This window comes from Rhinolophus ferrumequinum, chromosome 24 (assembly GCF_004115265.2).
Source record: "Rhinolophus ferrumequinum isolate MPI-CBG mRhiFer1 chromosome 24, mRhiFer1_v1.p, whole genome shotgun sequence".
Lineage (NCBI taxonomy): Eukaryota > Metazoa > Chordata > Mammalia > Chiroptera > Rhinolophidae > Rhinolophus > Rhinolophus ferrumequinum.
In genome coordinates, this window is record NC_046307.1 from 21,564,203 (window position 1) to 21,590,834 (window position 26,632).

The window sequence follows — 26,632 nt, forward strand, 5'->3', positions numbered from 1 at the left end:
CATTAACTCATTTATTCCTCACGATACCACCGTTACGCTCCTCCTTCGGCAGACAAGGAAGCTGAGGCATGCAGAAATTCAATCACTTGTCCCGAGCCACACCGCTAATAGGTGATGGATGATGCTGGGTTTGCACTGTGTGGTGGCTGCAAAACCCGCGCTCTTTTTCATAATGTCATAAACATACCACGGGCATTTGGACTTGACTTCCTCAGGGAAAGAATATTGTTTCTCCTTAAGGAAGAAAAGATGTCTCTAGGACTGTCCCTAAGCCCAGACTCACCTGGCCGTGTTTAGGTTCCGATAGAGCTGCCCAAGGGACTCCAGCAGACGCCCCTCCATCTCCCGGTCCCTGAGTTGCTGAGCCAGGTTCAACCAGTGCTCATGGTAGGTGACGCATGCCTCGGGGTCTGGGGACACGGAGCTGTAGAAATGGCAGAGGGATTTGGTGACCTGAAGCTGACCTGAACATAAAGCAGGGACATGAATGAGATGATCTGAGATAGGACAAGAGCAAACTGTGCTCTAATACTTCTCAAGGGACATACTCACTCTTTAGGTGTCGATGCCTTAAGCCATACAACAGTGCCACTTCATAGCAAAGACGGCCACCGGCCAGCTGGCGTCCAGACACCAGGACTTGGGCCAACCAGAGAAGCACCTGCACGAGTTCCATGTCTGTCTCTACACTGGCCTGCAGTTCACAGTAGAGTCGGACGGCCTGCAGGAGGTAGTCCCTGGTCGGCTGCTGAGCCCAGGACGTAAGGGTCAGGTGGCCCAGGTTGGCCAAAGTCACCGCCTGGTTACGCACGTCCCCCATCTCCCGGGCTCTGTGCAAGGCCCGGAGATAGTTCTTGGCTGCCCTGTGCACCCGGCCTTCACCCTGAAGTGCCAGTCCCAGAAGGTTATGCACCACCCCCTTTCGGGTAACACTCTCCGTCTCCCTCAGGGAGTGTAAGAGCGGACTGAGGATTTCCGAAGCCTTCTTGGCCTGGCTGGCTAAGAGGTAGGCCCAGGCCAGGCAGAGGGAAGACTCCAAGGCTTCCTGCTCACTCAGCAGCCTCGCGAGCACCAGGGCTTGGCTCAGGTAGTGGATGGCCCCGTCCGGAGACCTGTGTTGGAGGTGTACTTTGGACATGATGAGACACAGGGCCCTCTGCGTGCGTCGATCTGCCTGCTCCTCACAGGCCGCCAGAGCCTGCCTGAGTGCTGGGCAGGCCATGGTGGAAACTTCATTCCAGCTTGGGGAGGAAACACCAAGGAGCTTGGCAGCATTCTGGAGGACAAGGTGGACTTGCCAAATCAGAAGGGACGTCCCTTGGGCACTCTGGGGACCACGCTGCCGGACAGAGGCCACTGCAAGGTGTGGAAGATATTTCTTATCATACAGAAAAGTCAGGATGGTGGCCACAGCGTCTACGGCAGGAGGGTGTCCAGACAGAAGCTGCAAACGTTCCGCAAAGGGCAGAACCTCCTCGTACCGGCCGAGGCTCAGGAGCAATCGAATGGCCAGGAAGCAGGCCCTGGCCTCCAGGGGACAGCTGCCCGCTGCAATGCCCTGGCGCAGCACATAGGCCACCACGTCGAGCTCGTACTTGGCACTCAACTCCCGGTCAGGCAAGCAGGCCAACAGGGCTCCTGCCTTCTCCAGCAGGGCCGAGCCTTTGTGCCTTAGCCTCTGCCTCAGGTAGATGGCAGCCAAATTGATGTACAGTGCGGCCACCAAGGACAGGTCCTCAAATGCCCCACTGAGAATGCGGATGGCCTCCTCAAAGTACACCCTGGCCTGAGAGAGCTTGACCTTCCTGACACTCAGCCGGCCCAGGAGGAAGCAGAGCCGGGCATGGGCCCAGGTCATGTGTCTCCGCTTGGCCCATTTCCTCGAGGCCTCCAGGTAGGCCACGAGCTCGTCCTCCTCAGAGAAGTTATAAAAGGAAGACGTGAGGAAAGAAAAGGAGAAATCGTAGAGGCTCTTGAAGTGCTCGGCGTAACCCTCGTGATCCAGAAAAGCCAATATGGGGGCGAAATTCTCAGCCTCCTCCTCCTCCTGACCGGTGTTGAGGTCCATGAGCAGTTCCGGGTCATCGAGGTCATCGGGCTCCGGCAGGTGATAACTGTCTGAGGCGGCGGAGAGGAGCTCCTCCTCCAGGTGGGACTCCTCGGAGCTGCTGGAGTGCCTGGAGCCCCCGGCCTGCGGCTCCTCCCAGGCTCCACCAGGCCGAGCCTCCCTGAAGCCTTCGGGCTGCGACTCTGTAAGGGACAGCAGAGTTGAGCAACCCTGAGCACCTGGAACTATGGTGGGCAGCTCTTGGCAAGAGGACAGGGTGCTGTCCTGAAGGACGGAAGGTCAGGTGCAGCATGATCGCTACTCACCGCTCAGATCGTTTGGAAGATTCTGGATGGATTCAAACCCACCTGAGTAAAGAGGAAGGACAGACCTGTGTTAGATCATTGTGGGCCACCATTCCTATGCCTGCAGGTGTGCCCCAGGCCAGGGACCCCTTAGGAGACTTTGTGTTTAAGTTTCAGACCATCATCCATCTCTAAGGAATGGGGCAGAATTCTCCGTCCCCATCAGTTTAGAGGTGCAGGAACCGGAAGATTACCTTACTTAACCCACTCACTTTACAGATGGGAACTGAAATAGACCCAGAATCAGAGAAGAAAAGCTAGAAACATAAGCTCTATGCCAAGAGGAGGCATGGGGGTGGGTGGATGATGGAATCTGAAGGCCCCAATCTCTCAGCAATTTTACATCCAAGCCGTAAACAGAACCCCAAGTGCAGTGCACTCTGTGGCAGGCGGCATCGCCTCCCATTCCTGTGTGTACCAGGTCCTTCCGTCTTCCTTCCTCCTTCCATTCATCATCCATCCACTCCACAGACACTGATGTAGTGTGTACTAAGTGTTTTGACAGGACAAGGTGACCAAAGGTGAATAATGAAGAAAAGAAAGTCAGGATGCATCTGAGGGTCCTAGTTTGGCTCCCTGAAGTAACTTAGTGGGATGAGGCAGATGAAAGGACAGTCTTGAGCCCAGTTTTAGACCTTTTGAGTTTGCAGTACTTGCAGGAGCTCTAGGCAGAGAATGAAATAGTGCCGGCAGGAGGAAAGTTGGCAGATGGGAGCCAGTGAAGGAGACTGAAAAGACAGCGTCAGAGAGAAAAGGGGAGACACGGAGACCGGGGTGCCTTATGGTGCAGCCACCTGTCACAAGAGTGAAACAAGGCTCGGTGAGAACCAAGAAGACCCCGCGACTTTGGCAGCAAAGAAGTGAACCCTCTTGGCTAGAGTAGACCCAGCTCCACCAGATTATACTCCACAGGGCAGCGGCGGCTCCAGAGAAGATCCTACCTCTTCTGACCTGAAGCAGCAGCCGCCCCCCCACTTCCACCCCCGACCCCACCCCTCCCACCCCCCCCCCCCCCCCGGCTCTCCAGTGACCTTGGAGCACAGCCAGCCCCTCACGGTGAAGCCCCTGCCCTCTATTCTCTGGGGAAGGCTTTCTCTGTGAGTGCCATTGCACATGCCTGAGATCTGCAACCCCCAAAGGGTAGAAGGCCCCGAAGCCAAACACAGGCGTGCTAGCGTGCGGGCTCTGCAGAGCTGTTCATGAGCCTGGCCCTCACCGACTCTGAGGAATGAGCCATTCTTACTGCAGCCGTGTTTCTCCAGGCCAGTGCATGAGCTACAAAATGGTGCTCCTTCTGGAGGAAGAATCACAGAGAGGCCCTGCTTCCCCGGGGCATAGGCCTTGGGGGTGGGGTGGGGGGCTGGAATTTACCAATAGGATGCCCCCTCTGCTGGTTGCCTTGGTGCCAGGGGCAGCCTGCACAACCGTAAGGCACAGCTCTGCATCCAGCAGAATTGCACTCCTGGTCTTCAGATAAGAGGCAACGGGCTGCCTGGGACCTGTTCCTGCATCCCCTCAACCACTGGATCAAGAGTTGGCAGATATGTTACATCCAAGTCTGCAGCCCACTCTTGCCCCAAGGCACACCCCTAGTAGTCCTGGATTTTCAGACCTCAGCTCCCACCTACCAGGCAGCACCCATAGTTTCGGCTTCCTGGCTCAGCCTGGTGGGGCAGTATGATCTGCTTCTGGTAAGAAAGCTCTTCTAGGGCTGGTGCTGATATCTGAGAATATGTGGTGCTCCTCACAAATGCTCCTTGTGCTGGAGAAAGACTGTAGCTCCCACCTCGGCTCCCGGGAGTTGACCTGAGGGTCCCTCCTGCAGAATCTCTGGCTGTACCCATGAAATGTGCCCCATCTAATCTGGCCACACAGGAGTGGGCACAATATCACCATCACTGAAGAGATACGAGAAACAAGAACCCTTCCTCAAACCACTGTCAGTGGGAGAATGTCCTTCCTGACACAGAGCATGGGCCCTTCGTAAAGTAAGGGAAAGTAGTGTCACTCATTCACTCTATCCGTTACCTTGACACTACTGAAAACTGAGACCCTCACCCCCCCAAGTTTACGTACCCAACAGTCCACTGTCATTGTGTGTTGGGGCAGTGTGGTAAAGTAGGGATTGTCCTGACTAGAAAATGGGGGAGGGCAGTTCTTATTCTGGCTCAGGCACAGATTCACTTGTGCCTCAGTTTCCCCATCTGTGAAATGGGAAGAGAAATCATCTCTTGGAGTCCTTCCAGCTCTAACATTCTCTGCCCCCACCTTTATCACTGGGTACCCAGATGAACTTCAGTCCTAGAAGGAGGGACCACAGCCACAACTCAGGACATTTTTCTTGTCTAGGATTAGAATAGAAGGCTCAATATGGCGGCGCTCCCACACTATAGTTGAGATGGTTTCAACATATTTCATAGTTTCTAGGCAACAAGTTCCACACTACCCCAGAAGTGTCTGAAATCTAAAGTTAAAGTGCTGATCAACAAATATGATCCAGGTCGTCAACTGAATAGTGGCCACAGCCCCCAATTCATGGATGGGAGTAGACGTTAGAGGTAGTCCATTCCTGGCTATGGACATTCTCTTCCTTGTGAGGAGCCCGGGCGTTCAAAGGGGTCTGAGGGACAAACACTCACTAAGCCGGTAGACCGACGTTATGTCCGTATGAGCAAGTGTGTGCAGGAAGGTGGCACTCTCAGCTCTCCTGTCATTTCCCAGGTCCCACAGAGAGCATCTTTCCTCATCACTGAAAAAAGCGGAGTTCTTGCTCCTGCATTGAGACAAAAGACACGGACACAGATCAGTGCAACATTCCAGACACGACCCCTTCTCCCTCCACCAAAGACGTAGTAAAGGACATAGAGAAGCCATCAACCCGTGTGCCCACAGCTGAACTCAGACTCCTCGTCTAACTGTTCCATGATGTACTTATTAATCATAGAACAGTCAGGAAGAAGTGCGTTTAGCATCTCATCCGTCCATGAAGAACAGAGCTATGCGGTTGCCGAATAAGTCAAAGTGCGGATGAAAACAGCCCTCCTGAGAAAACTCCATCTCCCAAGAAAAACGAAGCCCCTTCACTTGACCCCTGTCCATCCTTCAAGAGCATGTGGTGCCCATTTGAAACGGAAAAGACAGGAATTGGCTTTTCCTATCTTTTTTGGAAAGGTGCCATTAAAAGAAGTTTCTTTGTCAGGTTATTGCAAGAAAACACACAGGACAAGTGACAATTTAGAGGAACAATGAAGGAAGTTTGACTATGGTCAGAAAGAACCTTTCATACCTGGGGACATCGGGTCCCATGAACAGAGCAGTGATATGTAGCATCAAGAGAGACAGCATGCTAAAGGATGGGAAGTGGGTAGAAGGAGGGTAGGGAACTAAAAGAAATTACTATAAATAATGAGGATCTTTATATTCACCCTGTTTTATAAACTAATTGTTAAAACACACTTGCTTGCTAGAGACCTGTCATGGACTCAACGAATTTAAGTACTAAAAGTGCCTTAGAAAGTATACAATCCAGTATCTTTCTGAACAGTTTTTAAGATCTCTTTCACTTGTAAATAAAGTTGTTTCTTTTGAACCTCGGAATCCATTTTTTAGACAAAAATAACTTGGAAGACCAAGAGTTACTAATAGTTAACACTTTGGGGGGGCTTATTATGAATCAGACACTTTTATCTCACTTATTATACATAATTTCCCTATGAGGCGGGTACTATTCTCATCCCCTTTGTACAGAGGAAGAAAGTGAGGCACAGAAAAATGAAGTCGGTGGTTAGGACGTGGTAGAGCAGAGTATAAGAAGCACTTCCCTAGTTCAAGCAGGGTTGAGATAGGGGTGCGGATGGAGTGCCATGGTCTGCCACCTACCCTTTGTCCCCACCGCTCAGATAAATGCAGTTGGAAAGCCAGTGATGTGAAAATGAGCAGCTAATATGAATGGCTCAAGGTCGCATCACTAGTTAGTGGCAGAAATGGCACTAAAGCTGTGCCCTGACATCTGGCCCAGGGTTCTTTCCACATCAGTTACTGAACCCCCACCTCTCTGGCCTGACCTCCAAATTCTCCATGAAAGCATCCATCCTCAAAAGAGCATGTAAAAAACTAAACTCATTTGAGGTAAAAAGAATTATACGATCCCAAAGTGCTGTAGAACTCTTCAATTTTACAAAGTAGTCTGGAATTCACTATTTCATTTACTCTTCATAACAACCCTATGATGTGGTATTTTTATCCACGTTCGTAAATGAAGATTCAGGAAGTTTCAGTGATAAGCTCAGAATGGCACAGCTAGAAAGTGGTAACACTGAGACTGAAGCCGAGGTCTTCTGTCTCTCGCCCACTGCCTCACAGCTGCTCTGCTAACATCCTGAGGCCCAGGTAGTCAGACAAGAGTCCAAGAAGCTTGACAAATTACGTAAGGGCTTTCCTAGCCTTAGGACGGGGTTAAAGGAGTGTGGTGGGGCTTCCAGAAATATGGCAGGCTGAAGTGCCCCCCACAGGGCTATTCTCACGCACATGCACAGACAAATACTGGATAAAATATGACAAAGATAAATATTTGAACAGATACTTTAACTTTGAAGAAGAGAGGGAAATTCCTGGGAGCCAGAAACAAAAGAAGAAAACAAAGACAAGTTGGTAAGGAGAACAGATGGGCCAGAGTCCCTCGGGCTTCTCAGCGGGGACCTGTAATGCCACCAGAGCTAGAGCTGACCTTGTAATGCCACCCAGGGACAGATGTGACTGTGGACTTGTGTGAAACAGGGAAGCTGAGAGCTCCCTATAGCCTGAAATCTGGAAGGGCTGCAACTTTCATAAAGAGGGGATTGAAAAACCTGCCTGCCAAGAACACACACTGTATCTATCTGAGTCCCTAGAAAAAAATTTAAAAACCTAGGCTTACACCATTAGAAGGTGTGGGATCTGAATTTACACTGCACGGTGTAGATACGACAATCAGAAAACTTAACATTAAAACACAAGGCCTTGGACCATTCAGTGCCTAAGTTTTCAGAGAAAGCAAATGCCAAAAACTGCTCTGCTGGGATGCTTTCTTCAGGCCAGGTTTCACGCAAAGACCGTCTTTTAAAATATTGAAAATTCATTCACATAACCAAAAATACTAACCATGAAAGAAAATGAACTACTGACAAAGAGAGTCAGCAGATGCACAAATAAGTAAATTAACATGACAAAAACTATATAAAATAATAACCTGAAGATGAATTTATAAAAAAAAGTATGGTTTAAATGCTGAAATAAACAGAGCAAGTGGAAGTTATAATAAAAATATGGAACATTGTGAGTGGAAACAAGCGTATGTGAAAATGAGCAAAATACAAATTCTAGAAATAAAAATAAAGGCATGGAAACTCAGGACTACATCAGTGAGTTAAACAATGGGTTTAGTCCCAGCAGAGGGGAAAGTTAGTGAAACTAAAGATTGTTCTGAGGAACTCACTCAGAATGCAGCCTAGAGTGAACAAAAGATGAAAAATATAAAAGAACTGATGAAGCAAGATTGTGGAAAGAATGACAAGTCCAACACACCTCTAGTAGGCATTCCAGAAGAGAGACTAAACACAATGAGAGAGAGGCAATATTCAAAGGGAGAATGACTGAGAATTTTCCAGAATTGGAGAAAGACATGAGTCTTCAAAATGAAGAACCACACCAACTCCTGAGCAAAATGAATAAAAACAATATAATTTTTAAACATGATTTTCATTTCTTTAAGATTATAGGTCTTTTCATGTTTTCTACTTCTCTTAATCCTTCTTTCTGAGTTCAGTTAGCTTAATTACTTAATTGTCCAATTTATGAGATGAAAGAGTCAAATATAAAGGATAAGAACACAAATTAATGAAGTAAAAACAGAGAAAGTAATAAAGGTAAATATGAAATTCATGAAATAGGAAAGAAACAATAAAGGTGGTCAACAAAAGAAAAAGTGGTTCTCTGAAAAGACTAATAGACAAAACCCTGGAAAAATAGATTTGAAATTTTATATTAATAGTTATTTTTCCCTCCACACTTTGAAGATGTGATTCTGCAACTAGGTAAATTATCATTCAAGAGTATATTTTAAGTACATTTCAGACCAACAAGGACTAAATACAGAGTATTTACAACTCACAGATCTCCACTGAAATAACTACTAGAAGACATACCACATGAAGAAGTGGACAACTTACTATAAATATATAATAGAATATACCACATCTAGATGAATAGCAAATTGCAAAACACCAATAACAAAAAAGAAATCTTAAAAAAAATCAACAGGTGAGGAAAAAACTGCCTACCTGCCAAGAAATGCTATGAGACTAGAAGCAAACTTCTCATCAGCAAAACTAGATGCCACAAGGAAAGGAATTACAAAGAAGACATTGATAAACAATATGAAGGACAAAAGAGGGGATGTAAGAGAAATAAATTTTTTTAATGTTTAATACTATGAAATACTGGTTTTTCTCCTATGTTCTTTTTTCTGGTTTTGAGTGCATTAATCTTTCAATCTTAAATTTAGGCATTTAAGTATATAAATTTCCTTTAAGTAAACACTTTATTAAAGTGAACTACCACTGCTACAATGGCAATAAATCCTAAATTTATAAAGTCAACTGAGAAAAAGGCCAGTTGCAGTGAAAACATTTAAATACACAGAACCATAGTATTTTTTGTGTATGGAACAATATCTATTTTTAAATGTATCAGAATAAGGACTGGAAACATACATATTACCCCCAAGTAGAGTTTGCCTCTGGGGTGGGAATCGGGGCCAGAGGATGAGAGTAGGAAGAGGGAAAAAAGTGTCTTCAGTTATATCCAAAGACATTTTTCCTTTAACACACACACACACACACACACACACATACACACACACGCACACGCACACACACTGATCAATTTAAAAAAATAAAACTTTTTTTTGAACACGAAGGGTGTGGAATTCTGTCCTTCTCAAAAGCTCTGGGGTCCCTGAAGTCACTTTGGCCAAATAGAAATATGATGCCTGTTAAGAGAGAATGCCTGCCTCAAGGTTTAAGAGCTGGTCTTCCAGATCCTGTTGCTGTGAAACTAGCTGATGTTGAAATCTGTGCTCTAAAAAAGGAAACCCACAAATTTGCTTCTGTGGACTAGCAGGATCCCTTTCCCATGTGTCAGAGGCACAGAGTAAATCTGAATCAGAAAATAGCTTCTGAGGAATTTCACTCTCAATATACGTCCTGTTTGGTTGAATGAATGAATGAATACACACACACACACACACACACACACACACACGCACACGCACACGCACACGCACACACACACACGCACACTTTAAGGAGTAGTATACCAGACAGGGAACCTGTGGGAAGAGGATGGAGGCTTCAGCCAGTGCTGGACCATCTTCAGAAACCTGACACCACACAAACATAGGCTAAGAGTGACACCCAGTGGCCACACAGCGGCATAGCACACAGGAATGATTCCCAGGGCTTCCACACGCTGGCTGGGGCTTTCCTGATCGCTGTGTTTCAGGGATGTCTGTAACCTAGAGAGTGCTTTGTGGGGATGCAATGAGCCAGTTCTCTCCTCTCCTCTTCGCTGCCTGTCTCCTGGCTCACTTTCCTCTTTCCTACCGAGTGTGCCATCTGGTGCATTGGGTCCCTCAGGTGACACTGTGGAAACAGGAGGTCTCATGCCACCACTGCAATACAGGGGCTGATGGCCTTCAGGGTGAGAGCGCATCCCCTACAACCAAGCCCGCTAAAATGGGATAAATTAATTTAGTGGTGCTGAGTTATTGTCATTTGGGGCGAGGCATGAGGTGCTGAAGTCCAAACATAATTTATGAAATGTGACGCCTACCCATGATATCCTATTAAAACGGCCTCTCAAAGATTACCACCCAGAGCAGTAACAGCACTAATAAGAGCCAATACATATTCATCACAAAAAGACACACCCACACATGGTTCCAGGCACCATTGTAAGTACCTTACATGTATTAGCTCCTTGAGACTCACAACAATCCTATGGGCAAATACGAATATTGTATACATTTTACAGATGAAAATTGAGACATAGAGAAACAAATACATTTATCCAAAGTCACACAGCGACTAAGCTAATGGAGACACATGATGTGCTCACATGCCCAGAAACGCCTTTCCAGCAGTGTTGCTCTAGAATTCACTCTTGATTACTAAGCTGCGCTGCCTCCCAATGACCAGTGACCTCTCAATGACCAGTGGCCTCCCAGAGGCCAATCCCAAAGGACTTTGACAGTGTTAAGCATCCCCCTTCTTCCCCTGTGCTGGTCGCTCCCTCTCAGAGGACTCCCCTGTCTCCTTTGCTACATTCTTTCTTCCTCTTCTCTGTAAATGGTTCTTGCCCACCAAGGCTCTGTTCTCTTTAGTCTCCTTTTTTCTCCAGGACCTCGGCTGCAGCACTTATTGGATTTAAGGTCAGGATTCTGGGGTTCCAGACCCAAGGCCCTGAGTCCAGCCCTTTCACTCCTGTGTCCTCACTCCACTTCCACTTTGAGCAGTGGTCTCACCTTGGCCAAACACTGGCCCCGTCTGGGGAGCTTTCATAACCACCGCTGCCCAGGCCTCACCCAGACCAATGCGATAGAACATCTAGGGGTTGAACACAGGTACGTTTGCAAAACTCCCAGAATCTTTAAATTCTCCTCGATTGGTCCTCCGCCGTGCCCTCTCCTCTGCATTCCTTCTGCCCCTTCTCAAGTGCCCTTGGTCTTAGCCTTTTCACTGCTGTCCTGCCCCAGGTTCTCTCCCTCACATGCATACCTCCCCCAAAGCCAGGGTCAGCTTCCAAGAGAAGTTCCAGCCACATCATGTCACCCTTGCTCAGAGACACTCAGGGGCTCCCCATTCTCTGCAGGTGAAGGACAGGCCCTGGCACAGGCCTTCCCTGTCTTCCATATCATGGCTCCATTGAGACTTTGCCACACCAGTGTCCTCCTGGTGGTACCCTGCTTCTCAAAAAACATGAGTCGTTACTCTCCATTCCCTCACTTTCCCACCTGTCACCTCCTCTGCCCATTTACATCTGTTGAAATGTCTTACATGGTGCAGAGCCAAACTCCAATGTCACCTTGTTCATGAAAGTTCTCTTGATACCCTTTTCCTTATAAACTCCTACAGGACCCCACCCCCTCCTGGAGCTCAGTGAGTGATCTTCCTTGTTGAGAGTTATTTGGGTCCCCACATTTCTGTGGGGAAAAGGACCTATCGTCTCCTCCCCCTACAAAAGGCAGGGCTTAGAGCTCTGCGCTCGGTCCACTCTCCTCAGTGGCTCTTTCCCACAAGAGAAGGGTTTCCAGTCTGAGTGTTGGGAACCTTAGATATTCCCCGGGCCATTTTCCTGGTGTGGAGGGTTATGGCGCCAGTGTTAGCAGCCAGCGCTGTATTCCCTCTCGTACTACTTCCTGGGCCCAGGCTTCCTGCCATTTCCAATCCCTGTGCAGGAAGCCCACCCCAGAGAGACTGCACAGTGCTGGGGAGTTCTGGCCCTCCGTGACAGGGTGGGTGGGCAGGCTGGCCGTCTGGGCTCCTCAGAACCAGCTCTTCTGGAGTCAAGGCAGAAAAGAGTAAAAGATGCACTCTACCCTCCGGGCCAACACCGACTTCACACACTAAGATCGCAGCAGACAGACCTAATGGGAGGGACTCTCCATTGACTAAGCTGTAACCTACAGGCTCCGCGTGTGTTCTTGCCTTGATGGGCCCCTTCATCAGATAGGATGAGTGGCAGAACGCAAACACCAACACTGCATACTCAGGGCCCAACAGCAGGCCTCTGTCTCGGGCTGTGCTTCTCTCCTCACACAGAGGAAGGCCCCGTAACCACCTTTTGAAACAAACAGAATTGCCTTGCACCTATCACTCGTGTGTCAGCTTTGCTTGTCAGAATGTGCTCCTCTGGCTCCATGGTACCAGGGAGCCCTGGAGTTCATCTGCAAACCTGCCCAGATGGGGCGGGAGCACTGGGGAAGGCAGCCCCGCTCCAGGACTTCTCAGAGGGTCTCTCTAGCATACTCACATTGGGGAATAAGAATCAGGATCTACGTTCCTGGTGGGGACAAAGCCCACCTCTCCTGAGCACGCAGACTTGCCAATGAACCACGGAAGCCCAGGGATGACAAAGCCGATGATTTCGATGCTTTCTCCCTGGTGGAAATTCAGTTCATCCATTTCTGCCCTCTCATATTCCTTCCAGGCCTTACATTTTCCTCTGCCTGTGGGGAAATAGCACACAGGTCAACTAAACAAGGCAGACAGAGCTGAGACTTCCACTAGCTTTCAATGTATATCATACAAAACGAGGGGCACCCACACTTTAGAATCTCAAGGACCAGTAAAATTTCCCTACTCCCCCCAAAAAAGAAATTGGCAGGGAAGACACAGGGTCACTGGCTTTTCATTTTCCCAAACTAGGACATCCAACAAAACAAACTACCATCCACTTTCACCATCATTTTATAGAACAAAAGATGTTTTCGCAAATATAGGAAAGATCATCTCAGAATACTGGATATATCTTAAAACTGAATAAATTTAGCTTACGGAAAACTGGAAAGTTCATTCCCATGTTTCCCTGAAAATAAGATCTACCCAGACCATCAGCTCTAATGCGTCTTTTGGAGCAAAAATTAATATAAGACCCATTTTTAATATAATGTAAGACTGAGTATAATATAATATAGTATAATATAATATAATATAATATAATATAATATAATATAATATAATATAATATAATATAATAATATAATACCGGGTCTAGAGCTGATGGTCCGGCTAGGTTTTATTTTCGGGGAAACACGGTATATTGTCCTACTTAGTCTGACTGGCCATTATCATGTAAACACTTCATCGTGGTTTGCACAAATCCACAGGCCAGGGTGAGAACCATTGTAGGATCTATCCGTCTCCTTCCAGCTCCTTTGGCCACTATGACCCTCAATCTCCCCAACTGTAAAATGGGGATAATAAGAACACTTGTCTTTCGTAAATGTTAGGAAGAGTCAAAGAGATAAAGTGCAGAATGCCTGGTACCCAGTCAACCCTCAATAAATGTTAGCCTCATATCACTGGTGAACAGAAAACTGCGGATGACCCAAAGGGATCTTGAAGTCTCCCCTTCCGGTTATGGTCATTACCCAGCTTGATAAGTTGCCTAGCTAGGATCTAGTAATGACATATTTATGAGCATTGTAATGTCCAACTTGCAAAGCACATGTATGTTTGTTTATTCAGATTTCCCCCGGATCCCCAAAAGTTCAGGAGAGAGAGCAGCTATCAGAATCCCCTTTTTATAGATTAAAAAGTAGGAGAGGCACAGAGAGGGTCTAGAATTAGAAGTATCCCTTCTTTCTACAAATCCTCCTTTTGTTGAGCTAACGGTCGTTTGTTTGTTTGTTCGTTTGTTTAATGTGCCTTGGTTTCCATATTTGCTTTAGATCCTCTGCTAAAATTACTGGCTTTCTTGTTTTTCTGACATTATTTATCAAGTTTCTATTGATCATGTCTTCAAGATCAGAAATTCCCACCACTTTGTGGGCTAATAGAATCTACAATGTGTTAAATACTTACAATGTGAGAAAACTGTCCTAAGTGATTGACAGATGTCATTTAGTTTAGTTCTCATGACAATATTTGACGTTGGTTTTATGGTGAAACTTACTAAGGAGGAAGTTTTGGCATTAGTGAGGCACGGGTATTGGCCGAGCGCACACTGGTTTTAAGTTGTGGAGTCAGAATCTGGGCCCAGAACACATTTCCCAGCTCCATGTTCCTATCTACAAGGCCACATTGCCTCAGATAGCTTAAAATCTTACTTACTGCCGACTATTAATTAGATGTAATGTCTGGGCTCCACAATGCCCTCTGTTTATTTTTTTAAGTTTTATTTGGGCTTAGAACTTACAAAATTGTACTTTGTGCTGGGAGGCTCTAAGAATGAAGATGAAAGGACTGTATATTCTAGATGACTTGAAAATATTGAAATTTATTATCTACTAGATACATATATATTTACAAGTCTATGTGAGTGTGTGTGTGTATTTCATTCATTTATTCAACAAATATTTACTGAGTACCCACTATGTGCCAGGCATTCTTACTCTTCCTAAATTCAAGGTTAATTTCATAAAACACTAAGGGAAATTAAAACCACTTTTTTCAGAGATTGAAAACAGGCAGCCTGCACGCCCACGCCAGGCTTCTTTTTCACCCACACATCTTTAAATCCCTGTTCCCTACCCATCTCTAACATCTTCCATCCAGGCCTTCATGCATCTGTGTGTTCTGCCTGCCCCTTTGGGCATTTGTATCGATAGCTCTGGATTAAGACCTCTCCTTTTATAGGCAAGGAAACCCAGAAGTGAGACAGGAATTCAGATCAACTGACTCCAGCCCTGTGGACAAAATGAGGAGGCAGGGCAATGTTATCTCCCTGACAATACAGACTCTTCAATTCAGCCATACCGATCTGATAGGAGCCTGTACCATCCCTCTTCCTGGAAAGGCCACAGCTTCCTGGATAATTCTTTAGGAACCATCTGTCAATGGAAACATGGGGTTTGTAAACGTGGATTTCAAAAAATTAGAACAGTGAGCAGAATAGTCCATTTAAATAACAATTACGGTGACGATGATAAGTATTATTCTTAATACTCTTATTCTAATGATGGCAGGCATTTACTGAAAATTTACTTTATATCGGGCACTGTGAAAAGGGGAGGAGTTCAGATGGCCTGTCATGTTTCTGGCTCTGCCATTAGTTTGTCAGTTAACTCACAAAGGATCCCTTCCATTCTCACTGTCAAATTCTCTGCCCGAGCCACACACAGGCCCCCAGCTTGCGTAAGTTTTGTTGTTACTCTCTATGTTTGAGTTCACAGTGTCTTCCAGCAGGATTTCTCACATTTTAGTGTGAAAAAAATGCCCTTATGTTTAAGGGGAGCTTATATAAAATTCCTGGCTCCAACTCCAAGAAAGTCTGAGAAGGGCCAGGGGATCTAAATTTGTAGTAAAATCCCCAATGATTCTGATACAAATGGTCCCCAGTCCTTACACTGATAAATACTACACTGGAGACCAGGCCGTATATTTCCTCTTAGGTACAATATCCAATGAAATTTAGAGTTGTCTCCCATTTCATCAAATGGTGCAAATGTTGACTAATAAAAAAAATAATAACAAAAGCAAAAAAACTACCCAGATTTTCTTCCCTCCCTGGCCCGTGGATGCCTGTGTCTGCAAGCATGGCTATCCTGTTCTGCAGATATCAGTGTGCTCTGGGACCCTCTCGCAGGAGGCGGGTGGCTACTCACTGGTGGAAAGGGAGCGGCAGGGGTTCCAGGGCTGACACCTGTACCAGGCCCCGCTGACCAGTCACCAAAGACACGCCTTCCCACTCCGACCCGCCTTCAGCTATCTTCACTGAGATTAACTCGTTCTCACAAAGGGTCAAACACTCGCCTTCCTTCTCGGCTGGCTGCGCCACGGAGCACGTGGCTCGGCAGAAGAAGTGGCCTGTAGAGAATGAGAAAAGCCCTTCCAAGGAGTAGCAGCAGGAAGTGAAAAGGGATTATCTAATGATGATAACGCTCTCCAGAGCCCAGACACGTTTCTTCCTGGGAGTAAAGTACAGTCAGACGAGGGGGAAGCACTACAGGAGATGCTTGTCATCCCAGGAAAGCCGGTACCAGGAAAAAAGCCACTGACAGGGAAGTCACTGAAAATAGACACCAAAGGTTCTGAGTAATTCATGAGACCAAGGCTTAATTGGGACTTCACCTTGGAAAAAAATGAAACAAAAACTTATGAAAATATATTTAACAGAACTTCAGTTCTCATTGTAATTTTACACTTAAATCTTAGGACCAACAAAGGATAAGTGACGTTGATTTGTGTGAATGTGATTTCTCCGACTATATTTTACAGGCACACAGTACGACACTCTTTCCTTCATGTATGATTTGTGCAATGCAGTCATAAAGAGAACCGTTCTGCAAAAGATTCTATGCAAATTGGGCTGTCTGCTGAGTCTATGACATCGTCAGCTATTGACTGGTCACATGTAGACTTGATCAGATCCTCCCTTGCAAACAAATTGGTGGGTGCTTCCAGCAGTCCCCCATTATCCCTTTCTTCAATCTCATGAAATCTTTTGGGTTTTGCAAGATTTGCAATTTCATATTACAATCAAGTTATATCAGACGTTTAGAAAAGTGATTCTCAGTCTTGGATGCACATTGGAATTACCTGGGCAACTTTCAGAAAATACAAAAGCTTGGGCCCCCACTTCTGGAGGTCTAACTGGCCTGGGTGGAGCCCTGGCACGGACACTTCTGCAAACTCCCCAAGTGATTCTCACATCGGACCATCAGTGAGACTGGCCAGCATAGCTGTTTATAGGATGCCCATGTCGAACTGAGAGAAAAGTTTGGAACACTGTAATAACAACTTGGTTCATTTGTGACTATTATGATGTTTGAATGGCTTTTGTCTCTCTTCGTATCCTAATTATCTCATGGACCCCGATAATAAATATCCAGATAAGACCCCCATCCTCACCCCTCCTCCATGCTCACCTTCATGTGTCAGGAGTCCCAGGAACATTGTTTCCAGGTGTTTATCATCTACTGACACTTGGATCTCTGTATCCTCCACCAATCTGCAGTTGAGCCAGTACTTGTGGTCAAAGAGAAGATGCTCCAGACATGCAGATACGAAGCCTAAGAAGGGAAGCCAACAATTTCCTGAACGACACGCTCGCTGCCCTTAGCTGAGCACAGAGGAGGTGAGCAAACTCCCTCCTGACGTTCCCTCCCAGATCTCCATCCTCAACTCGTCCCCACTGAACTGGAATTAGACCAACGCGAAAGGGGTAGCTACAAAATTTCCAGAATGAACTGACTCTTCTCAGCATCTGTTGGGAAACGCCAGTCATATTAAGTGATATTTACTATTTTTAACATATTATGGGTCTCCATAAATGCATAATGAGATGACCAAACCCAATTACCTTTTTCTAAAATACATCCATGGAGGAATCTCCAAGATTACAGTTTGATTCTGGGAGTTCCTGGCTCCCCCTTAGAGTTCTCCTGACATGAGGCTCAAATTCCTGTACCTCTGATAACGCAGGGGCTGGGACAGGGGTTCTCCATAGACCACAAAGGAGTCAGGATTTATTTCAACCTCCCCACTCTAACCCTCTGTCTCACCCATGCCCAGTAAGCTCTCCCTTGTTAAAACCAGACTACAAACTATGCAAACCACAAAATTTTAACAATTATGAATAGTATTGCAAACATGCCTATACATCTAAAGTATTCGTATTAAAATTTTGCTTCTTTTGAGACTTCCTCTACTTCTTAAGTGGCAAAAACCCATCTCTTTCCATTCTGACTCTCCATTATACTGATTAGGCCTTGTGTATCTTCGTTAATTGTGCTTCTCGTACTTTAATGTACACAAATCACTTGAGGACCTTATTACAGTACAGATGCTGGTTCAGTAGATGTGGGGGGAGGCCCAGCATTCTATTTTTCTACCATGTCCCCATGTGATGCTGGCATGGAACACAATGAATAGTGAGGGTTTCTAATGTGCACAGCAGAAGATGTGTGGTGTGGAGAGCAGAAAACCACCATGCTGACAGGAGGAGAACGTGTACGTTCTAGCTGTGAGCCCTTGCACCAGGTTGCTTCCAATGTAAGTCTGTATGGAGCCCAACATTTTCTGGGAGGTGTACAAAGTGTAGCAAGTCAGGTGGTCTCCTCTTGCTTTACCTGCTTTTGCTTAGTAACCTTACCTTTGCTGTCACACATTATTCTCCATGGAGAAGGTAGGTGAAACATTTCCCACCACAGCGGTACTGGTGCTGTGCCCAATACCCTCCTTTGCTTTCTAGAAAACCCTGCAACCTGGGGCCCCTGTAACAGATAAGTCCCCATCACTCTCTCTGACTCTTTCCCAAAAACATGGGATAAAATATCCAGAATTTTAGCATTTTAAGCCGCTACTTTGATCTTACTCAAAACTGATGCCTTATTGTTTTTTAAACCAAGTTCACATCCATCTCAGTACTTTGAATTTAGTTGATGACCAATAACTATTTGCCAATTGATTGACTGTCTAGTAAAGAAGTCTCTCCATCAATATAAAAAAGTGTTGCACACGGCATTTTAGAGTAATAGTTACTATTTGCTTTAGATTTAGTTCCAGGCAGGTTGGGCTGTTTCCAAAGTTAACTATCCAAGTTAGAGCTCTACTTCTTTTAATTCTCTGAGCCAAACCAATTCCTTAATGTCAAGCCATCCAAATTGGCTGAACTGTGACCTAGGTGCTCTTGCACCTGTCAGCTCCGTGTCATACCTAAGTTTAGGTAGGTGGAGAACCTCCAGATTTCCTCCATGGTCTTGAAGGTGATGAGGAACTGGGCCTCCTGGGACTGGATGCCCACCAACCTGGCTGAGAGGTCCTGAGGAAAGAGGACAGTGAGTCAGTCTGGGATGACAGTGTCCTGTTAAGAAGCTCACATAGGTACAAAATGCTTTGTATAGATTTCTTGATTGTGGTGTTGAATTTTACATCACACCCACCAAACAAGGAAACAACCTAAATGTCCATCAATAGGAGTCTGGTTAAAATGAATCAGATATATTCTGATATCATGCAGCCATAAAAATGTAAAACATGAAGAAACCCTTATGCACTGACACAGCCTCCAAATATACACTGCTCAATGGAACAATGGCAGTGACAAAAAGAAACCAGAGTGTAGAACTGTGTGCAGAGAATGCCACCTTTTGTGTAAAAAAGAAAAAAAGGTGTATGGGGAAGGGTGGAAGATAAATCAAAGGAGGCACCTTGGAGGCAAATTGACTGTGAATCTATGTCTGTAATTATTTTTATGAAGCTGGAAAACGGAAACACCAAAGCACACAAAAGTAAAAATCAATCCCTCCTCCTACTACAGATGATCAATGTTAACACTTTTGTGAATTAACTTTGCATCTTTTTTCCTTTATGTGAGTTTCTATGTAACTGTTTTGATATAAATAGCATCACACTACATAAATTGTTTTGTAATCTTTTGTCACTAAACAATATTTTGGGATCCCCCTCCCATGTCATTAAATGATCTACATTATTTTTAATGCTGACATATACCATTGTTGCAGTCACATAATTTATTCTTAACATTTCTTTGTGGTTAAATATTTGAGTTGTTTTAATTTTTTTACTCCCCTAAACAGTACTGTGATAAATATCCTATACCTAAATCTTTGTACACATCTTTGATTGTTTTGCCACAAGTAATTCCAAGAAGTGTAATTGGAAATGCAAGGATATCTCATTTTCAATCCTAAAATGCAGGAGCCAAACTGCCCTCCAGAAAGGCTGCGCCAATTTACATGTTCACAAGCAGAGCAAGAGGAGGCTTACAAGCCCTCCCCACGTTTTTCTTCCTTAAAACCTGAAAAACAGGCCTGAGTCACTGCCCAGATTTGGTTTTCCCCTAGAATCTTTCTCTGCCGCTTGCCCAAGCCTCTGGAGTTGACTGTAAAGAGTGTTTCATCAGAAAGTCCCTCTCCCCCACAGGCCAGGTCTCGCCATCAAAGATCAACCCCTGGAATCCTGAACTGGGAGAACCTTGGGGAAAGAAGAAAAGGGTAGAAGGATCTTCCATTGGAGAAGTCAGAACTTGAATGCTCTGCCATGTCCCAGGATGCCAAGCTCCTTGGAGAATATAGATTCTGGTAATCAGGCAAGGGGTTCTAAGCAAAAATTGATTTACAGAGAATTTACTAATTGCCGAGCACTTCACCAAGAGCTTTTATGAGCAATAACTCACTTACTCTCACAATAACCCTAGGAAAAGAGTACCATTACAGTACTTAATCTACTCTAACATGCACTTTTACCCCATTTAACCATTTCTGAAAAAAAAAAAAATAAGGAAACATGGCATCACACTTAATTGGCAGCATTTATTTACTTTCTTGGAGGTAAAAAAAATAATGGTGCAATTTGTAATCAAATGGCATTTCAGGTTTAATAGAAAGCGGCATTATCCTTGTTTTAAAATCAAGAGGCTGGCGCAGAGACAGGTTAAGCCATTGCTCGAGTCCCCTGTGAGCGTGCTGCGGCACGCTGACGAATCACAGGTCCAGCTGACTTCTGGGCCTCAGCTTTCCCCACAAGCTTGCTGGGCTCCAGCCTCAGCCCAGCCGGCCAGCGTGCTCAACCAAACCCAGCTCCTGCCCACGCCAACAGTGACCCAAATTAAATGCAACCCTGTGGTGACAGTTAGAAGCCAGTGCCCAGGTCCTGCATCCTGGAAATTTAAAAACAAAAACATTTCCCTATTTATCATTTATCTACTATGTATGGAGCACATACCACCACCCGTGCATGTGTCAAGCTCTCTACAGACACGGTCTCATTTACTCCTCCCAACCAACCAGATGTGAGCTTTTCTGTCCCATGACAGATTAATAGAGCACGTTTCTATTTTTCAAGTGTATCAAATGAATGCCGAGACTGCAAAAATAACTAGAACATAGTAGTGTATTATGCAAAGTAATATTCTCCTCCGCCCACCTCTCGGTGCAACAACTTTTAACCAATTTTGACTTTAGTTCTCCTAGTAAATACCTCCTAAACTGTCAACAGTTTGCTTACACTCTCTTCTTCCTTGGTTTAATAATTGAAGATACTATCTTCCCACTAGGAAAGAGGAGGAATTGGTTTATTCACTTTATTGCCTTTTCCTCCTCTCATTCTACTATGTATGGTTATTAATTTTTGATTGGTAATTTTGGTACTTGGGGAAAAAAGTATACTTAGTGATGACCAGTGTCTGTTTAGTGTGTACAGAGTTTCAGTTTGGGATGATGAAACAGTGCTGGACTAGATCGTGGTGATGGTTGCACGACAATGTGAAAGCACTTACTGCCGGTGAGATGTACACTTAAAATGATTAAAATTGTAATTTTACATTAGGTATATTTTATCACAATAAAAAAAACAATAAAATTCAAATTCACCACGTTAAAAAAACATATCTTATTAATGAGGAAGGTATCATAATGACTCCCATTCTACGGAGACTAAGTAACTTGGAGAGGATCACACAGCTAGGAGTGGCAGATTGGAACCCAAGTTTTCCCTGACTCTGCCACTCCAGAGCGTGCCCCAATTCCGAGTTCCTGCCCGTTCCTGTTGAGCAGAGAATGTGTATATTTCCTTTTGCTCAGTTGTTCAGTCCGATGCTTTCCAGAGGGCCTACTTTGTTCCGGGCGCTGTCCTCGGTGCTATGGAGCCTGCCCCAGCCGGACACAAGGCAGGGACAGCGTTTGCACGGCCCGACCCACACTCACCTTAAACAGAGCACGCACCTCCTGGTCCTGATTCTCCAGCGCCCAGAGCCGCCTCCTGGCTGCTTCCTGCAAGGGGCCATTGACACATCTCCTGGAGCGGCTCTTCACACTGAAGGAGAGTGTCAGGTCTTAAAGAGAACAGAGGGAGAAGGATGAGGCTGGAAATGCAATAAAAGGGAAGAAGGAATTAGATAAGCCCCAATGCTTCCCGCACCTAAACCCTGAATGGATTGTCCTTGTGAATTAGAGATTACAGGTGATCTTAACGATCCAAGAGCCTTCTTTAAACCATCCCCTCAGGAGAAAAAACAAAAAAGCTGAAGCTCGGGAATGTTCTGGAATCCCAAAAGTTGCTGCACTTGGGTGGTGATTTCTGCTTGAGCGAGGTTTATTCCTACACTGCCTGACACTGTGGCGACACAGAACTAGCTAGGACAGGTATTTCCCCCTGTGGATAGTTTGTGACAGTTTTGAACGAATACTATTTATATATTTATGGCAAATTTATGAAATGTCATCAGTATTGTATACTTTATGCATTATAAATACAGACACATATTTTTTCTAACCTGTTTCTAATAATGCATTTATTAATCTTTGTCAGGGTTATTGGTTAATGCAGTAAAGTCTATCTTTAATGTCTTCAAAATGCACATTCATTCCAACCAACACTTGAGCGGAAGCTGTTTTAAGTGCTGGGATACAGCAGAAAACAAACTAGATATGATCCCTGTTCTCATGGAGCTTGTATTCTCGGCAAGTAACGAGTTCCATGAGCACAATAATTTCAGATGGAGAAAAGTGCTGTGAAAAAAATCTAACACGATAAAGAGAAGAGCGATGGAGCAGCTGGAGGGTGGGGTACGACTTTGGATAGTGTGTCAGGAAAAGCCACACTTGGGAGGTTCACCTTATAATCACACGTTGCCGTGTGTCTTCTTTGGACAATAAGTAGCAATGCTGTCAATAATTACCAAACACAATAAACCAAGAAGGTGTTGAAATGGATAATCAGAGAAGTCTCTCTTCTAGCCCCAACTTGCCAGGGCCTTCTCAAACTCCTGAGCACATTAGAGACGGCCCCTCTCACGCTGGCCTGGGCCCACAAGGTACTTCTGGACTCCTGCCTTTGAAAGGCCTATCTCTACCCTAGAAGTCCTGAGAATGCTGTGGCTGCAGACCGGCTCCATAGGACATGCCCAACTGACCTGCCGTTGGTGTGAACTTTGGCTGGATGTGTGTTCCCGTCCATTCCTCCCTGGCCAGTGTTCTAATCGCATCCAAACCCTCCATGTTCAGTAGTCCGGGTCCAACCCTCATCTGGTAGCCTCCCTGCAAGCTGATCTCTAGGAGGAGGGGAAGCCCCGGGGGAGGAGTCACGCAGACCTGGGCTTAAGGCCTGGCTCTGCCCTTGTGAACTCTGCCACCCAGAGCAGTTAATTGCCTCTCTATGCTTGACATTGCTCATTAGCAAAATGCCTTTTACAGTACCTATCCCACAGGGGTTTTAGAGGCTTACTAAATGACATTATGCATGGAAAGATTTTGCTTGCTGCCCAGTACCTACTAAATGTTCAATAAACATTAGCTGTGCCCCTTGCAAATTCCCCACTCCCACCCCGGTACTCCAGCAATTATTGCTCTCACTGCCCTCATTTTGTCACACTGTAATTAACCTTGACTTTGGGTCTGTGATTCCTTTTCACCAAACTTGCCTCTCCTGCCATTCTAAAACATGATCCCAAATCCCCTCTAGAATCTCTCTCGGAATAGCCGCTGATGAATGACAGCCCCTTCGGTATAAATCCCATTGCCACGCACGTGAATCCATGGATGTGGAACTCAAAATAGCTGGATTTCATAAGAAAAACTTCTTTTGAGACCTCAACCAATGAGGGCTAATACTCAGAGCCAAGCCTCCTCGGGGCTCACGGAGGGATCCACTCTGCCCTCTGCATCACCTGACGGAATAAATCAAGGTCACTCTAGTTTTAGCGTAAACTGTATTTTGTCTTTTTTTTTTTTTTAATCCTTCTGAAAACTGGTCATTTCATCATGATAATGTATCTGATTGATTCCGTCTGCGACTCTTCCGCATACAGGAGAGGTTGGCAGCAGGAGCTGAGTCTCCCCTTCTCACTCGCATGACCTTCCTGGAAACAAACAGCACCACGGAGGAAAACGCTGAAAGAGGAACAAGTTCGGCCTCGGTCGATTAAGTTTCACCTCCACGTGCCCCTTGCTCATTGGCCTTCACGCACTGATAAAGCAAAATGCTGACTCCACTGTGTTCACGAAACAACAGATGGTGATTCAGCTTTTTGCGGGGCTGGCCCAAGCTGACAGACAGATAAGTAGATTGACACAATAGAAAGAAATGAAGGGCAACGTTTTTCTCATTGTCAGCCAAGCAGTTGGATAGAATTTGAAGTTGGGAAAAGAAAGAACCCCGTATGACATTTATGTGATATCTATTTAAATGATGTATGTCTTTGAAAACATTCATAATGTACATTTCTTTCACACGTCTATATTTCATCTGCTGGGGAGAAGTCCAAGTCTGGACGGAGCATCGTGGTCTGAATGAGAACTGAGGTTTGAGTCCCTTCCTCCTCACGTATTACCTGTGGGGCAGTGGGGAAGTCGCCTCCCTCTCTGAGACTCTGTTTGCCACTTTCGAAATGGGGAGCGTAGTGCCACGTCCTAGAGGTGAGCACGTGAGGATGAGAACCTCTTAGCATATGTTTGGCACATAGTTTGCCCTTGAAAATGGTGCCTGTTACTATACAACAGAAATTGAGTCTTCTCAGAGTTTCCGTTACCAGGTTCAGCCCAGGTGTAGCTCTCTCTGATGACAACTCTCCCTGTGCCAGCTTCACTGAGGTCTCTTAAGGGGAAACCTTGTGAGAGGCGTGTATTGAGAATACAATTTTTTTTCACATTAATTTCAAAATCTTTTTCTGCTTCTGAAAGATTCATACAGATGCCCTTTTACTCAGCCAATGTCACCTCACATATTCAAGCTTTTATTCACTTATTCAACAAATATTTGTTGAGACCTACTATGTACAAGGTACTGTTAGGTATTATACAGAATACAAATGTGAATACTCCATACGTGTATTTATTCAACTATGTATGTAAGTATTTATTTACCAAACATTTTCTGAACACAAGCTATGTACAAATAATTCTTTTAGGTGCTACATAGAACACACAATCATTCAAAAAAAATTTATCCCTGCCCTCTGGTACCTTAAAATCTAATCTATGATATACTTTCCCTAATACAGGAAATATGTATGGTGCTCCTACTATGTGCCAAATGGTGAAGAGTTTTGAGTGTCAGCCTAAGAAGGTTTAAATGAATCTCGCAGGCCATGGAGAGCATTGGAAGATTTGTGAGCAAGAGAATATCGTAGTCAAGGTCATGCCTCCGAAGATGCATTTGGTGATGGTCCTAGAAAAGATACAGGGGGAGGGAGGCTGCAGATGGGAAAGATAAAGGGGTTACTGCAATATCCTACACGGGAAAACATTATTTAATAGAGCTTGTCTTTGGGGTTTAGATACCTGGAATCATGTTCTGTGGCAGGAAACATTTTTCCTTCTCTTCAGGTGAGGATGTAAACTCACTCGATATGGCTGGATGCTTGGAAGGAGTTTCTTTACCTGGAGGAGATCAAATGAAAACTCATTGGTGAAAGTGTAAACAAGTTATAAGTAAGAACTGCGAGTTTTGGTCAAGTGATCATTTTTCTCCACGGCTGGTGGCATGGACGAATTCTAATTGTTATCACCATTGCCTTATAAGTATTTAGTACTCAACTGTTATCAAAAAAAAACTGTCATACATGTTATCTCAATCCTGCAGCAGTCGACGTGTCTCCATTTGATTAAAATAAAAGCAGATTCCTACCCAGAGATCAGACGGAGTCCCACGGCTTAGTACACTGAAGGTGCTCAATACATGTTGAGCCTACAAGGTCATTATAGATCTGACTACAGCAAGGTTTAAGGTCAACGGGTGGGTATCGGAAGTGCTGCACCAGAGCAAAGGAGAGTGGCATCATTAGAGAGATGGCTGGGGCATAGTTGTAGTGACCCTGAACTGTATGATTGTCCCCAGACTATCCTTCTGTCTGCTCACTAAATAGAGTCCTGTATGGGACTTCTCTCATCCCTGGCTTTCCAAAATATTCCTGTCTTTGCACCTGTAGAACTGGAATGAAAAGGAGAAAAAAGATTAGGGAGGAGGTGATTTTGATGGCAAAGAGTTGAAAAGAGGAGAGGGTTACTATAAAACATGAGACAATAGATATAGAAGAAGGGAATTTCACAAGTATTACTATGGATTGTAGGCCTCTTTCATCGTATCCTCAAAATACAACAAGAGAATGCAAGTCCTTAATACATTACATTTGCTTACTCTGTTCTTTTGACTATGAAACTGCTCAAGGACTATACTATGGGGTGAGAATATTATATTGCCTGGTCCCGAAAAGAGGGGTTAGCAATCTTGGCTCAACCACTCATTTAATCCTCCCATTTTCTTCGCTTGTACAATGGTGGTGGGTCAAAGTCAAGTAGGCCCACCAGGTTTGCATTCTGGACCTGAGCTTCTGTTGATGCAGCCCACGCTGCATGTGCTAAGTGACAGAGCAATCATGTTCCATGCAGTCACTGCCGGTTAATGCTGAACCCAAATCCTCATCTTGTTGCATGGTGGCTACGCCTCCTCTGCGCCTATGCAGCTCGATTTTGAGATCCAAGCGGAAGCCCTCCCATTTCGTC

The 26,632-nt window shown here is 45.2% G+C and overlaps 1 protein-coding gene across 2 annotated transcripts in view; it reads right to left on the reverse strand.

The window, feature by feature from the left end:
- SH3TC2 (SH3 domain and tetratricopeptide repeats 2) overlaps positions 1-26,632 on the reverse strand; it is a 55,773-nt gene that overhangs the window by 19,900 nt on the left and 9,241 nt on the right. Inside the window, exons 2-12 of one of the 2 annotated variants that reach the window (XM_033095696.1) lie at positions 25,412-25,510; positions 21,839-21,966; positions 18,828-18,933; positions 17,039-17,182; positions 15,776-15,977; positions 14,928-15,001; positions 12,481-12,676; positions 5,052-5,185; positions 2,374-2,415; positions 553-2,250; positions 284-464 (exon numbers count right to left, since the gene is read on the reverse strand). In XM_033095696.1, the coding sequence (XP_032951587.1) occupies positions 284-464; positions 553-2,250; positions 2,374-2,415; positions 5,052-5,185; positions 12,481-12,676; positions 14,928-15,001; positions 15,776-15,977; positions 17,039-17,182; positions 18,828-18,933; positions 21,839-21,966; positions 25,412-25,510 (3,004 nt within the window). The remainder of the gene's footprint in view (positions 1-283; positions 465-552; positions 2,251-2,373; positions 2,416-5,051; positions 5,186-12,480; positions 12,677-14,927; positions 15,002-15,775; positions 15,978-17,038; positions 17,183-18,827; positions 18,934-21,838; positions 21,967-25,411; positions 25,511-26,632) is intronic. The other variant, XM_033095697.1, reaches the window with a different exon arrangement.